At 38.8% G+C, this 14,927-nt stretch overlaps 1 protein-coding gene across 1 annotated transcript; it reads left to right on the plus strand.

Moving 5' to 3' along the window:
• Positions 1 to 4,864: 4,864 nt before the first annotated feature.
• Positions 4,865 to 6,145, plus strand: LOC112612189 (putative olfactory receptor 2W5). The gene is given in 2 exon segments (XM_025366383.1): positions 4,865 to 5,453; positions 5,456 to 6,145. Coding segments are annotated over 2 exon segments (960 nt in total). The 3' UTR covers positions 5,827 to 6,145.
• The last annotated feature ends 8,782 nt before the right edge of the window (positions 6,146 to 14,927 follow it).

The following is a 14,927-nucleotide window of genomic DNA, read 5'->3' on the forward strand; positions in this document are numbered from 1 at the left end:
CTAGGTGTTGGCTGTAACCATCACCCAAATAGAGTACATTGTACCCATTAAGTAATTTCTCATCCCTTATCCCTGTTCCACTGTGAACCTAACGGACTTCATTCACTCCTCCAGGAAAGGGAAATACTGAATCAAGGAACAAATTGTAAACATCAATACTGTAGAAGGTGTTGTGTTAAACTCCAAATGCAAAAATTCTCTTTCATTTTAGCTAGAAATATCCATTTTCAAAGTTCTAGAAATGACAGAATCCCATGCAGTAAAAACACAATTATATATATATAAAAAAACTTAAAATGTTAACTTGGAGCCTGAAAAACCATAGTTTGAATCTCTTTACTAATTACCCTCCACCTCAATAGTATCAGTTGCATTTTGCCTAATGTAATGGGAAGGGTAAGAGATAAGGTGATTGGTGAGAGGTGGTTCCAGTTTGGGCAGCCAGTGGCTACTAGTTATTTGACCTTGAGTAAGTCAGTCACCTCAGTATAGTTGGAAATTAATTTTTTCTTATGTAAAATTAGAAATTAAGTTTTTTCAAACTATATGCAAGTTTTTTTAATCAATAAAGGTTAACAGTTGACATTCAAGAAAACTGGAGATACTCTATTTTCTGCTACTTCTTTTTTTTTTTTTTTTTTTGAGACGGAGTCTCGCTCTGTCACCCAGGCTGGAGTGCAGTGGCCGGATCTCAGCTCACTGCAAGCTCCGCCTCCCGGGTTCACGCCATTCTCCTGCCTCAGCCTCCCGAGTAGCTGGGACTACAGGCGCCTGCCACCTCGCCCGGCTAAGTTTTTGTATTTTTAGTAGAGACGGGGTTTCACTGTGTTAGCCAGGATGGTCTCGATCTCCTGACCTCGTGATCCGCCCGTCTCGGCCTCCCAAAGTGCTGGGATTACAGGCTTGAGCCACCGCGCCCGGCCTTTTCTGCTACTTCTTAAGAGATTCCTATTTTGACTTAATACACTAATGTCAGTTCAAAATGCTAAATGAAATCTTCCAAACAAATGATTTTTGGCAGCTGTATGGAAGGCTGCCGTTGCCATCTAGTGTTTCTGTCTGAGAGGTCTCCTGTAGGAGGTGAGATGAGAGAGCCTTGGCAACTGGGAAGACACATGCACAGTGAATGTGGGGAGAGGTAGGGCACAGTAACCTACACAGGACTCTCCTGGCTGAACACCAGCCTCCTGATGTAGCCCCGTCCCAGTAGGAGGTAAAGACATATTGAGTGGAATGGAGGGAAGAATTGAAGTTTCCCGTAGCCTCTTAAAGTGGCAATAACAGACCCAAGAGTTTCCTATATCGGTGTCCCCCTTACCTCATTCTTTCTTATATTGGAGGGTGTACATTCTTTGGGCATGCTTGCCTCCCCACATTTTCATGATTTTAATTTTGTGAGTCCAGGACCAAATGAAGAAATTGATCTACTTCTGTTTTGACATAGAACCCAGAAATTAATTCTCTTTTCAAGAATACCTGAGCCCCATGTTTGGGAACTTTCTGTGTTGCCTCCCCGGTGAGTTTTGTGTTTGTGTGTGTGTGTGTTGTGGGGGGTGGGGGGGCCCCGCTGGGCCAATCTCTAGATGACAACACCAATTCCTGAGGTCTTAGCTCTGTAAACAAGCTGATGTCAGTTTTCCTCATGCTCCTAGATGATTCCAAATCCCCAAGGTGACATGGCATTAAAGTTGTCCTCCTATCCACTTAGTATGAACCAATAAAATGACATCGTCTATATTCTCAAAGCTCTTAGAACTACGTGTGCTTTCCTTTATCCCTGGGGGTGGTCTGCCATCTCCTTAACCCTAGACTACCTGTATATATGGACGTGATAAAACATGTTGACCTGAAATGTGGCACTATGCCATACCACTCACTTAGCTTGTCATTCCTGCCCACAGTTCATCATTTCTCTTTCAAGCTCTGCTACTTAAAGGCTTATTAACACTTAAATGGGACAGACATTATTTTTGTGCTCAATCTCCTTTCAGGGTTTTCATTGGAATTTCCTCTGGAAGATCTGGAAACTAAAAGGGACCAGAATTAGCTGCCTTATCCATGAGAAAACTCCTGGTTGATCTCTGGAATTGAAGTAAGGAGGGTTGACAGAATCATAGGTCTTCTACTTTCTGGGAAGAACAAGGGTGAGATTTTAATGCAAGCTTTGTCGTAGCAATGAGATTTATATCTGTATCTTCAGTCTTCTGTATGCAGATATAGAGTTATCTTTGTAATAGTTTTGATTAGAGTTTATATCTGTTAGAACACCAGAGTAACGGGTTTCTCAATGCCAACTTATAATGTGGAACTCAATTTTGGAAAAGAGACATTGTATCCAACTCAGAAACAATCAAATGCACCAAATCCTAACAAAGTGAATCTAAAGTAGATTAGGAGTGATTATGTGATTACTCATTATCCATTTGTCCATTGCTAGCTGAGCCAATCCTAGAGCCTCTTCTGAGCCTACATGCACACACAATAAACCAATCTTTTTAGTCTCTTGATAAAATGATAGCTGATTTGAACAGAAAACCATGTGATTCTGTTTAAATCAAGCATTGCAAATCTCTGGCGATTTTTAGAGTGGTCACAAGCTTCTCTCTGAAAACGGCTCATGATGATGGATTTTATTGTTAGGATTGTAATGTGTAGGTTAATGGGAGTGCAGTAATCAGTGATTGACTTTAAACAACTACAGCATTAAGTGGCTGAGAAATAGATAGGAACAGGGAGGAAGGAAACTTGAGTTAATGCGTAGGGCTGGCACTATAAACCTTGCTCTGATATGAAGCTGTAGTGCAAGCATTGGCTATTCTTTCTTCTTCTCTGTTATTGAGGTTGATAATCTCTAACATGGAGATTCTAATGCCTGTCCTGTCCACCTTTCAGGGCTGCTGTGATGATGGTTTGAAACTAGAGTGTGAAAGCTCTGTAAAAGTCTAATATATAGTAATATGAAAGGGTTGTGATTGTTTATGATGTGCTCTATACCTAAGCCAGGCAAAAATAGCTCTACTGCTTGGCATTGTTAAATCCTGTTCAGTAAGCACAGAGAACCATTTGGTGGATTCTCCTCTACATGAGTTGGTATAGTTTTGGGCATAACCTTCAACCAGAGAATCAACCTAATTCAGACCTTGGGGCCTAAGTTTTCAAAATTAGTAAACATTTATAGTATTATGTGTCAACTAAACTAGTAAAGGTATTTGGGCATTTCTAAGAGCTGCATTCCTTGCAATTTCATGGTTCTGAACTAAAGAGCTAAGAAATGTGAGAAGACAGGGTGCATTAATTTATAGTTGAATACGTGTTAGGTGAAACAGAGAAGAGCCTCTGCATATTTGTCATAAGGGTTAGCAGTGGGACATTTTGGATTCAAAGAATAAAGCATTGTGAAAAACAGTAGTTTTGAACAGATGACTACAAGGTAAACTTGCAATTTTGGCTAAGGAGTCACAGCCAAAGTGATAAACTTTGCTATGATCACCCAAAGTTATCACAACTTTATCACCCAAAGTGATAAAGTTGCTGAGCAATTTGTGTAGCTTGTCATTGCCACTCTTGGGGTCTTCTGAACCTGGGAGAAAACTTATGATGGGTCTGAGGATACAGAAGTACAAGTTGTTTTTAATAACCAATACCTGTAAAGTGTGTGTCTGTGAAAGTCTCCTTTGTGAGTACTCAGGAAGCCTCTGAAAGTCTTCCATTGTTTGATACTTTGCTGGCTACTTCTGATAGACCCTGCACCCTTTTACCCTTTCATAGGGCTTTGCAGAGGGTCCGGTGCCTGGACCAATGGATGGGAACTACCGAATTCCCAATTGCAGCTCCAACAGGATACAGCTCATAGCATGTCAGTTGTCAGGATGGACAGGTGGTGACAGCGGCTGCATAGACACATGTCCTTCAATGTATTTCTGTGCCCTCACTCCCACAGCTTTCTTCTTGTGTGTTGCCCAGATCCTGTTTGCTATTATCACAGCAGATACACGCCTGGGTGGACATTGGCTGTATAAGGCAGAGTTCCCATCAAAGCTCTCGGCTTAGACTGGAAATCATCAATAGCTGAAAGGGCTCAGGGTATAAACTCAGTGTCACCAGTTACATAGACATGTGAGGTCTGAGTGGGGACTTAGAGAAGATCTAAACTCTTTCCCATGTTGCACAAGAAAAGTCAAGTTAGAGAGAGATGAACTGAATAGCAGGCCATACATTTGCAGACCTGTGTTTTACAGAGGCAGAATTAAACCTATCATCTCAGTCCTTTCTTGTAGGGTCAAAAATCACTGTGTTTCTTCTTAATAAAATTACATGCCATTAAGGAGTTGCCTGGTATGTACATTCATGGCTTCCCTAAGCATCATCCATAAATGTGGTCCTTCATGACTTTGCATATACTACCTCCTCTTTGTGAAACATATTTAGCTCAATCTGCCACATGTCAAATTCTTACTTATTATTTGGAACAACCAAAAAAAACTCTTAGACTCAGTAGTCTCCCTTAATGCAAACTGTTCACACAGGCCCCCCTGGTCACTTGGGAGTGATCTGCATAATACTCAGCCTTTTAACAAATATTCTTTGAGAGAACTTTCTCTTTCTCCCTTCTTTGTCATTATTCATACACATTATTCACCAAGGAGGGAAGCTCCAGAGTCAATTCATCCCATCTTCCTGGGGCATCAGGCACACGACTTTGCAAGTAACAGGTTTCAATAAGTGTATTCTAAAAAAGCAAAGAAAGGGCAAATGGCCCTCTTAACTTCACAGACCTGTAAATGGAAACTGGAGAGTGCCAGATGATCTGCATGTGCCCCCTTATCTAATTCTTTCATTGTTTCTCTGTAATAGCTGGTGGATTATGGGAAAGGACAATGCCAGTGACCTACAGGCATTCATCCTGGTGGGCTTTTCTGATTGGCCTGGACTGGAGAAAATTCTCTTTGCTGTTATCTTGATCTTCTACATCCTGACCCTGGTGGGCAACACTGCCATCATCCTCTTGCTGGTCGTGGATGTCAGGCTCCACACACCCATGTACTTCTTTCTTGGGAACCTGTCTTTCTTAGACCTCTGCTTTACAACAAGCATTGCCCCTCAGCTGCTGTGGAACATGTGGGGTCCAGAGAAGACCATCACCTACCACGGCTGTGTGGCCCAACTGTATATGTACATGGTGCTGGGCTCCACCGAGTGCATCCTCCTAGTTGTCATGTCCTATGACCGCTATGTGGCCATCTGCCGGCCCCTGTACTACACGGCAGTCATGCACCCACGTCTCTGCCTGAAGCTGGTGACCGTGGCCTGGTGCTGTGGCTTCCTAAACTCCTTCATCATGTGTCCTCAAACGATGCAGCTCTCACGGTGTGGACGTCGCAGGGTGGACCACTTCCTGTGTGAGATGCCTGCTCTCATTGCCATGTCCTGTGAGGAAACCGTGCTGATGGAAGCGCTCACCTTTGCCCTGGGGATGGCTCTCCTCCTGGTGCCCCTCTCCCTCATCCTCATCTCCTATGGTGTGATTGCGGCCGCGGTGCTGAGGATGAAGTCAGCAGCAGGGCGAAAGAAAGCCTTCCACACCTGCTCTTCTCACCTCACAGTGGTCTCTCTCTTCTACGGAACCATCATCTACGTGTACCTGAAGCCAGCCAACAGCTACTCCCAAGATCAGGGGAAGTTCCTGACTCTCTTCTACACCATTGTCACTCCCAGCATCAACCCCCTCATCTACACTCTGAGGAACAAAGATGTGAAGGGGGCCATGAAGAAACTTCTGGGGTGGGAGAAAGGGACTGGCAAGCCTCAGTGAGGGGAACACTCTAGTAATGTAGACAGTTTACTGGAGTTATTCTCTTAGACGTGTCTGTGGCCATGTGGAGAACTAATATTCAAGCAGTAGAGTGAACGTGGGTGGGAAGATGCTTTTGAGTTTGACCCCGTCCTCTGCCCTCTGGATGTGAAGTGGTTTCCTTCTGTTTGAAGGTGCCTGCTTCAGGATATCTCTGCTGTATCTTGCACTTTCCTTATCTTTTTGATTTATCCACAACCGCTGAGAACTTATAGAACTAATTCAATCACACAAAGGCACTGGGCAGTCTGCAGATTATGTCATGGATGTCAAATAAAAATTGAGACAACATGAGTGGCCTTTTCTTCAAGCCCTTTTATTTGCTTCTGTGGCAGTTTTTCAAAGAGAGAGGGGTCAACATCAGTCAAGTTATAGTGCCCTGTCCTGGATACAGGTTGGTTCTGTATGAATAGGGAATATCCTTTGAGTTGTTTTTTGAAAAAGACGAACTTGCTCAGAGTTATTTGCATCTTCTCCTTGACCTTTTCTCATAGCCAAAGTACCTACAAAAGAGCTGACTTTAGTCAGGAATGCAAGCCTTTGCGAAGAACAGAGCAAATGATACACATCCAGATAGAATGAATGACTTTGTTCTCCTTAACAGGTTACTTTAAACAGCTGTAAATATTCTACTTCAAAGACAGCTGTCCTATACTCAAATTAATCACTGACCCCCAACCTCCACAAATAACTCTGATGACCAATCTTGTAAAATCAGTGCATGTTGGAATGGGGCGTTACTGAAAGCAGTGTTTCCAAAACTTGATCGTGCATCAGAACGCTTAAGGCACAAATTTCCGAGAACTCTCCAAATTTCCTGAATCAACAATGCCAGGTGTGGGTCTAGGCATCTCTGTTTTTAAAAAGCTCTCTAGGTGTTACCGATGATAGATTTTGAAATCATTGTTTTAGAGATAATAAAAATCCAGCTCCTCACATTACCCAGGACTCTTCCTGTAGCATTCTGAATCCATGGCTGCCTTAACTGGGTATGAATGATTCCGTGCACCAGGCATGGGAAAGACAGTATCATCCATATCTGGATTTGGAACTGATTTATCTTCTCACCAGTTAACTTTCGAAGCCTAGCCTTTTTCATGTGTATTATGGAGGTCATACTCCTCACCTTAGAGGGTTGTAGTAGAGATTAAGTAAGACAAGGTGTGTTAAATATGAGGTGGGTGGTCTCTCAGTAATACTTACTTTTTTTCCCCCATGTACGACAGGCATTGGGCAATCTTCTTTTGTAGGTCTTATGCAATTGTTATTTAGATCTTGTTTTTAGTAAAATTCTGCTTCAGTATTTTTCCATTTATTATCTGCAAGATGCAAAATGTTCTTCTCTTCCATGTGTAGACAACACCCTTTGCTTGCTTCTTTCACATTAGGTAGATAGGATCCCTCATAAACTCTCAGAGGACTTTGCTTCCTACTTTTGCACCCTAATATAAATGTGGGTTGGGGGGTGAGGTGGCGATTCAGGGTAAGTGTGCAGATTTCACATTATTTGTAGATAATACCAGTTCAGGCTTTTTGAATTATAGGGTAGAGTGTGTCCATAGACTATCACAGAGGTTAAATCTATGAGATAACAAAAATACCCAGACAGAAATGGAAAAAAATTCAAAGTTGTTTAAACAGGTGTTTTGGAACTATTGCATAAAATATTTCAAAACCCGTTGCTCCTGTCATCTTCCTGAATAAAGATGATCATAGGACATGCGAAAAGTAGATATTCTTTACCCTATTTGCAAATAATGTGACTAAAACATAGGGAGGCTAAGGGAGTTGCTTAAATTACAAGGCAAGTGAATACCTAAGATGGCATTCATTATTTGTCGAACATTTCCCATGGAGTTTTTCATTCCATTAATTACTGCTTACACATTTAGGTCCTATGTGGTTAAATTTGGACTATTGGACTATTTAGTAGCCAAATGCTATTTTTTATTGATAAAAAAATTTAAGTTTTTCTTTTAAAATCTTTTCTTTTAAAATCATCCAAGGGCATCATCCTAGAGATAAAAGATTAAAAAGATTTTGTCTGTTAATCCAAATACCAGTCCTTTTCTTTACTCCAATTCTCCTGGTTGAGTTTCTGTGGCATAAAAACTGCCAGGAAAGCACCCCCATATATCTAATGAGTATATTTTCAGCTTATGTGGAGGAGGGTACTGACCACAGCTGTGAATATCATTTCCCACGTGGTTTTTTTCTTTATGTTAATGCTATTTCTGTGATAAATTTTTCAACGGATCAAGTTAAGGAGTATTTATTAAATGCATATAATACCCTGGAAATTCCAAGGAAATCAAAGAAATTGACATGGCTATAGGGGCCTGTCCACTGACAGCTCCTAGGGTACACTACCACTCAGATCCCTGTCATTTGTCCTAGCACTGACACTGCAACAGTGGACGTTTTCATTCAATAACACCTTTATCTTGGATACAGGTAGTGACGAGTTGGAGTTTCAGGGTATGGGGAGAGGAATCAATCAACTCATCTACAAATTGACCATTGACTTATGTGCTTTAGTTTTGTCAACTTTAAATAATCAGATTCAAAAAATACGATTAAATATATAGTTTATTTGAGGGCAAAACTTGAGAACTAGCCACCTGAATAACACAGACTCCAAAGAAATCTAGTCAGTACTCCAAAGTGGAAAAGTTAAAGTTCACTGATTTAAGCAGAAGCAGAGGAGTTTAGCAGAGTTACAGTATTTTTCATATAAGGTCAATAAATACATTATGGTGATTTGATTATGTTCAGTTGGCTACATGCCAAGGAAAATTGTTTAACATGAACATTCCACAAGAAGGGGTAACGGTCTTGAGGAGTCTTATCTCTGGTACAATTTAGTCTTTCCTAATCATTTACAGGAAAAAGCAGAAGTTGCAGCTGTATGCTACGACTCAGGCCACATAGTCACATTCCTCTTAAGGCTCAAAAAAATTTAAAGTTCCAACAGCTTAAGTTTGAATTGCTTATTTCACAGTTTGATAAAATTTGTTAATCTGATTTCCCTATAGGGGCTTAGGAAACTGACTCAAAGGTACTCCCCCAAATTCTCATCAACTGGAAAGAAAATAGAATAAAATACTACTATAATAAAATTGGACAAAGTAATGATATAATACAGAGTAAGGTAGAGATGGAATAGTAAGAAAATATTTGACCAGAGAATTGAACTAGAACATAAAATTGTGAAATTCTGATGCTCTTTAAAAAGTATTTGGGAAATACAGAAAGACAATAATGATACATTAAAAAAGTATTTCTGTCTGAAAAAAAGTTTGTGTATGGAAGGCAGGTAGAGTAAGATTGATTGTAAATGATGTTGAATCTGGCCGGGCGTGGTGGCTCATGCCTGTAATCCCAGCACTTTTGGAGGCTGATCACTTGAGGTCAGAAGTTTGAGACCATGCTGACCAACATGGTGAAACCCCATTTCTATTAAAAATACAAAAATCAGCCAGTCGTGGTGGTGGGCACCTGTAATCCCAGCTACTTGGGAGGCTGAGGCAGGGACAATCCCCTGAATCAGGTAGGCAAAGGCTGGCTTCCTTCCTCCCTCCCTCCCTCCCTTCCTTCCTTTTTTCTTCTGTCAGCAAGTATACTATGCTGGGACAATGGAGATATGTATATTAAAGACTTAAAGAAAAAATGCAATCTGATGCTGACAATGTGGTGTGGAATGAATGAGGTGGGTACTTGACTTGATCATTGAAGTTTGGGTGTTTCTATAGGACATGAAGTCTGTTTTGAGTCTTAAAGAGTGAATAAGTTAGAAAGGAAAAGAATGAGAAGGAAATGCTATGTGTAAAAAATAAAAAGACTGTGCTAGTCAAAGAGGAGATGAAAGGTATTTTGAGTTCAGTAGTTTGACATGTTTGTTTGTAGGGTTCTTATGGGGAACTGCCAAGGGTAAATAATGGAGGCACAGGCAAGAACAAGGTTGTTGAGCACACTCTTCTAACCTAATACCAAGTTGAGGAACTTGGATTTTGTTTTCTCTAACATGGAGAGAAAATGAATGCATTTAGGAAAGAGTGGCATAAGTAGGGTGTATTTTAGGCAGATCATTTGCTGCAATGTAAAGTATATCTCTGAAAAGGGAAGAAGAAAAGCACTTTAATAACTCAAGAGAGAAGTTGTAACAATTTAATTAAGAAAACCAGAGTGTGAATGAAGAATAGGAATTGGATTTTGGATATGTTAGGGAATAGAATTTTCAGAATTTAGGATTTGACTGGAAGTGAGAAATGAGTAAGAGAATAAACACGACTTAATCTCTGGTATGTGATTAGCTTTTCTGGATGTAGAAAGAGCATATTGGGTGGTGGCTGAAGACTTTAATTTTACATGAGTTGATAATTAACACAGTTTTCTCCCAAATTAGAAGGAAGCATCTCAAGAATCATTATTTTAAGACTAAGGGTCCAAATCCTGTGAAAATAATGATCTCAGATTCATCAAGTCCTCTGAGCCATCCTGGCACAGAAGGACTTACTAAGCTTTTGCTAACACACTCCAAGCTATGGAACTAAGCCATTAAAAACTGTGGTGTTCTTATGTCTGTTTTGGGCCTCTGAGGTGAAGGTTTCTTGGGGATTGTCTCTGTTGTCCCTACGGGAATGAGCTCTGAGGTCTGGGTGGATGATGACAACCCCAGTGAGGGATGTGGCTAACAAGTCAATGTGTCTGGAATCTCATTGCCCTGGGCAAAGGCAGAGATAGTTTGATCCTGATCTGCCTGACTTAATTCTGTCTCTGAGCAGTACATCTATAATGGATCAAACCATATAATTCCTTAAAAGTCCAACAGCTGGTGAGTTGTCAGTAAATGGTCCAGTTCAAACTGACTTTATTTTTATTACCCAGGTTATTCGACTGAGCCGATCCATTCTTTTACTTTTGTCATTGCAGATATAATTACACTAACAATCAAAGCACTGTTTCTTCCATCCTACCCAGTGAGAATATAGGTGTTTATCTTTCTGTGCCTGATGTATTTCACTTAATATAATACCCTCTGGATTTATCTGTGTTGCCGCAAATGACAGGATTTCGAATCTGTATCAGTGAGGAATTTTGTTTGTAATTTCACTTTTGTTCTATGCATTATTATTATTATTTTTCAGATAGAGTTTCACTCTTGTTGCCCAGGCTGGAGTGCAATGGCGCAATCTAGGCTCACTGCAACCTTCGCATTCTGGGTTCAAGTGATTCTCCAGTCTCAGCCTCCCGAGTAGCTGGTAGGTGACTGACAAATGCTTCAAAAGTAGCCAAAACTTAAAATTAAGTTAAAGTTTACCTTCAAGATTCAACCTGAATGAGTTGCTCTGTATTGCTGGTAATAAAAAATAACCTTTAATGGTATAAAAGCAAACCTCAGAGAATGTTTTTTTTCCCCAGTTGACATCTAAATGGGAAGCTGTAAAATATTTGTATGGCCTTATTCACTTTTTACTTTAGAATTTCAACTTTTTCTAGTTAAATTTTTTCTAAACAGATTCTTGCGTATTTGAAAGACAAATGATTTTTTAATTTAAATGCTTAAGCAGTTTTTAAGAAGTTAAAGCTGTTGTGCTCATTCTTTTAATAGTTTATTTAATATAACTACATTTTAAGAGTTTGATTTAATGTTAAGTTCCTCTGAACTTTGGTTAATAAGCAGAAAGCATTACATGAGATTCTTGACATATGCTTTCAAGGAATCTCTTTAAAAAATGTTAAAGGTAGAAGTATTGAAATTTTAATTACGTATTTGCATAATTTGAAAAATTATGTCTTGCAGCTTTTTAAATGCCGAAGTATGATACATATTTTCCCTTAGTAATATGACGATAATAACTGTAGTTACCATGGGCTAACTATATGCTACACGACATGCTAAATTCTGTATGTATATTTATCTTCTAATCTTTCGAATTGCCTAATAAGTTTGGCAGTTTTATTGTCTTCATTTTTATAATCATTATTCTTGATTCATTATCTAGTCATTTTTCTGTGCTTGATTCTTTATGTATGTTTATGTTTGTTCATGCAGTTTTATTTCTAATGATGTAATAAACATTTAGAAATTAGAAAACTGAGATTTAAAAGTGGAATAAATTGTCCATGGGACACCCAGCTATAACACGCTCAGAGCCAGGATTAAAACTGGCATCGGTCTGATTCTAAAACCTATGATGGTAACTACCGTGACTGCAGAAATCTTCCTTGATCATTCTACGTCAATTGACTTACCTGTCTTTTTCTCCTCTCAGTCTTCTTTATTTTTTTTCTTATACTCATTACTATTTGACGTGTGTGTAGTTTTTTTATAGAGATGGGGTCTTGCTTTGATAATCATACATGTATATTTTTAATATACTATCTGTCTCTCTTGCTTTTTTGTTCACTGTTCTCCTAAAACAAGTCCAGGCATTTGTATGTGGTTTGTAGGTATTGGTTGATACTTAAATGAATGAATGTAATTAGTGTATTCTGTACACCTTCAGTGCATATATTATTAAAGATGTGATAGATTTTGTGTTTTCCTTTCTTTATATTGTTATTCCTATATTGCAGCAGTCCCCAATCTTTAGCACCAGGGACTGGTTTCGTGGAAGACAACTTTTCCATGGACTGGGCAGGGGGACGGTTTCAGGATGATTCAAGTACATTACATTTATTGCATACTTTATTTTATTATTATTGCATTGTAATATATAATGAAATATAAAACTCACCATAATGTAGAATCAGCGGGAGCCCTGAGCTTGTTTTCCTGCAACTAGACAGTTCCATCAGAGAGTGATGGGAGACAGTGACACCCGAAATGTGGTGCTTATGTCCAGTCTACTCCGTAATCTTGGCTGCTGTCACTGCAAAAAACCCTGCTTCACAAAGACAGGATGTTGGAAATGGAAGCAGGTGTTTCAGTGATACTATTGACAAGGAAATGTCAGTCCTCCTGTGGAGAACAGCAAAGGCTTTGCTGTCCTTAAATTTTACATAACATTTTGTATTATTGCTCCTTCTCTGTGTTATTTATTTTTTTTTTCTGATATCTCTCCTCTCTTCTTCCTCCTCTTAAATGGTACATCTAATCCTGTTCTTTTATTCTAAATTTTTAAATGCTTTTTCAATGCCTGCAGGTCTTTACTGAATACCTCTATAATCATTTAACTCCAATTCTATTTCAATAGCTAGGCTGCCCATCTGGTATTTCCATTGGTTATTATACTTATCACAAACTTGATAAATCTGAAATTCTGTGCAATAGATAATTTTCTTGTGGTAGTTAAAAAATATGTTCAATAATTATTTGAAACTCTTCAAAAAGTATGAGGTATCTTCAAAAAGTTCATGGGAAATGCATATTATGAAGAAACCATGCATAGATTTCAGAAATATTTTACACCTAAATAAACTTGTACTAACTTGTTATAACATGTCTGAACAGGATCTAATTTGAGGAATTATAATAAGAAAACTAAGACACCAATTTGAAAAGAGGTCCTATTAGAGCAACATGAATTCTGCCAAAATTAATGCAAGAATAAACATCAAATTTATGGCAATTTTGGGTGAAATAGTAAAATCACTGGTTCTTTATGACAAGTTTATGAGGACAATGCCCTCCAACATTCGCAAGTTTACAAATGAATAACTCATTTGAAGAAGGGATGATAAGATATTGAAGATAAAGCCTGCAGTGACAGACAATTCACATTAGTTCACCAGAAAAAAAAAAAAAAATCTTGTTCATGTCCTGCTTTAGGAATAACAATAGCATAAACAACAGCCAACACCATAGCCATCTCAATTGGTTAAATTTACACAATTTTGAAAAATTTTCCACTCAATAGTTTCAAAAACTCTTGTTCCCAGATCAACTGCAGCAAGAGCAGAGCTTTCAACGGATATTTTGCATAAGTGGAATCAAGATCCTGAAGCATTTCTTCAAATAATTTTAAGAGGAGGTCAAACACAGCTGTTCCAGTGAAATCCTCAAGACTTTCTAGAGGGCCCAAAACAAAAAAACCCCAATAACACATGCTATTATGAGAGTATTTTGAGAAAGTTAGCCAAAGTTTTAGAAGAAAAACTTCCACGAAATTTCACCAGAGAATTCTTCTCCACCATAAGAATATTCCTCCTCATTCCTCTCATCAAAAAAAGACAAATTTGCCAGAGTTTCAATAGAAAATTATTAGGCATCCACCTTATAACCCTGATTTTGCTCCCACTAATTTCCTTTTTCTTTTCTGATTTAAAAAAACTTGAAAGGACACCCATTTTTCTTCAGTTAATAACATAAAAAAGACTGTCTTGACATGGTTAAATTCCCAGGACCTTAGTTTTTTGTAGGGATAGACTAAAGGCCAGTATTATTGCTTATAAATGTGTCTTGAACTTGATGAAGCTTGTGTTGAGAAATAAAGTTTCCGTATTTTACTTTTGTGTTTTACTTTCATTTTTTCACAAACTTATTGAAGTCCTTTCATAGACCCTAATTCTCTTCTTCTTGAAGGTATGTCCAGCTTCAGCATCCTTTCTTGTGAATAGAATGTGACAGAAGTGACCATGTGTGACTTCTGAGTCTAGGTCATCAAAGATTTTGCCACTTATGCTTTCCTTTTTTCTAAGCCACTCACGCTGGAAGAAACCAACAACTATTTGGTGAGAATAATCAAGCAGCCAAGCAGTCCTACAAAAACATCCATGTGGACAGAACTTGAAGCCTTCAATGACAAACACCACCAACTCGCAGGCCGTGAGTGTGAGCAAACTTGAAAGTGGATCTTCTACTTTCGGTCAAGCCTTTGGATGACAGCCCCAGTTGAAATCTGACTGTAACCACATGAGATATCCAGAGGCACAACCACCATGATAAATTGTTCTTGAATTACTCATTTACAGAAACTCAATTAGGTAATAAATACTGTGAGTTTATGCCACAAAATTTTGGGGTTATATGTTATGAAACAATAGATAGCAATTTCACTCTTTCAACATCCATTTTATTTTTATACAATAATGCATTTTTAATAATGGGATATGTATTGAGAAATGCACCATT

This window comes from Theropithecus gelada, chromosome 1, assembly GCF_003255815.1.
Source record: "Theropithecus gelada isolate Dixy chromosome 1, Tgel_1.0, whole genome shotgun sequence".
Lineage (NCBI taxonomy): Eukaryota > Metazoa > Chordata > Mammalia > Primates > Cercopithecidae > Theropithecus > Theropithecus gelada.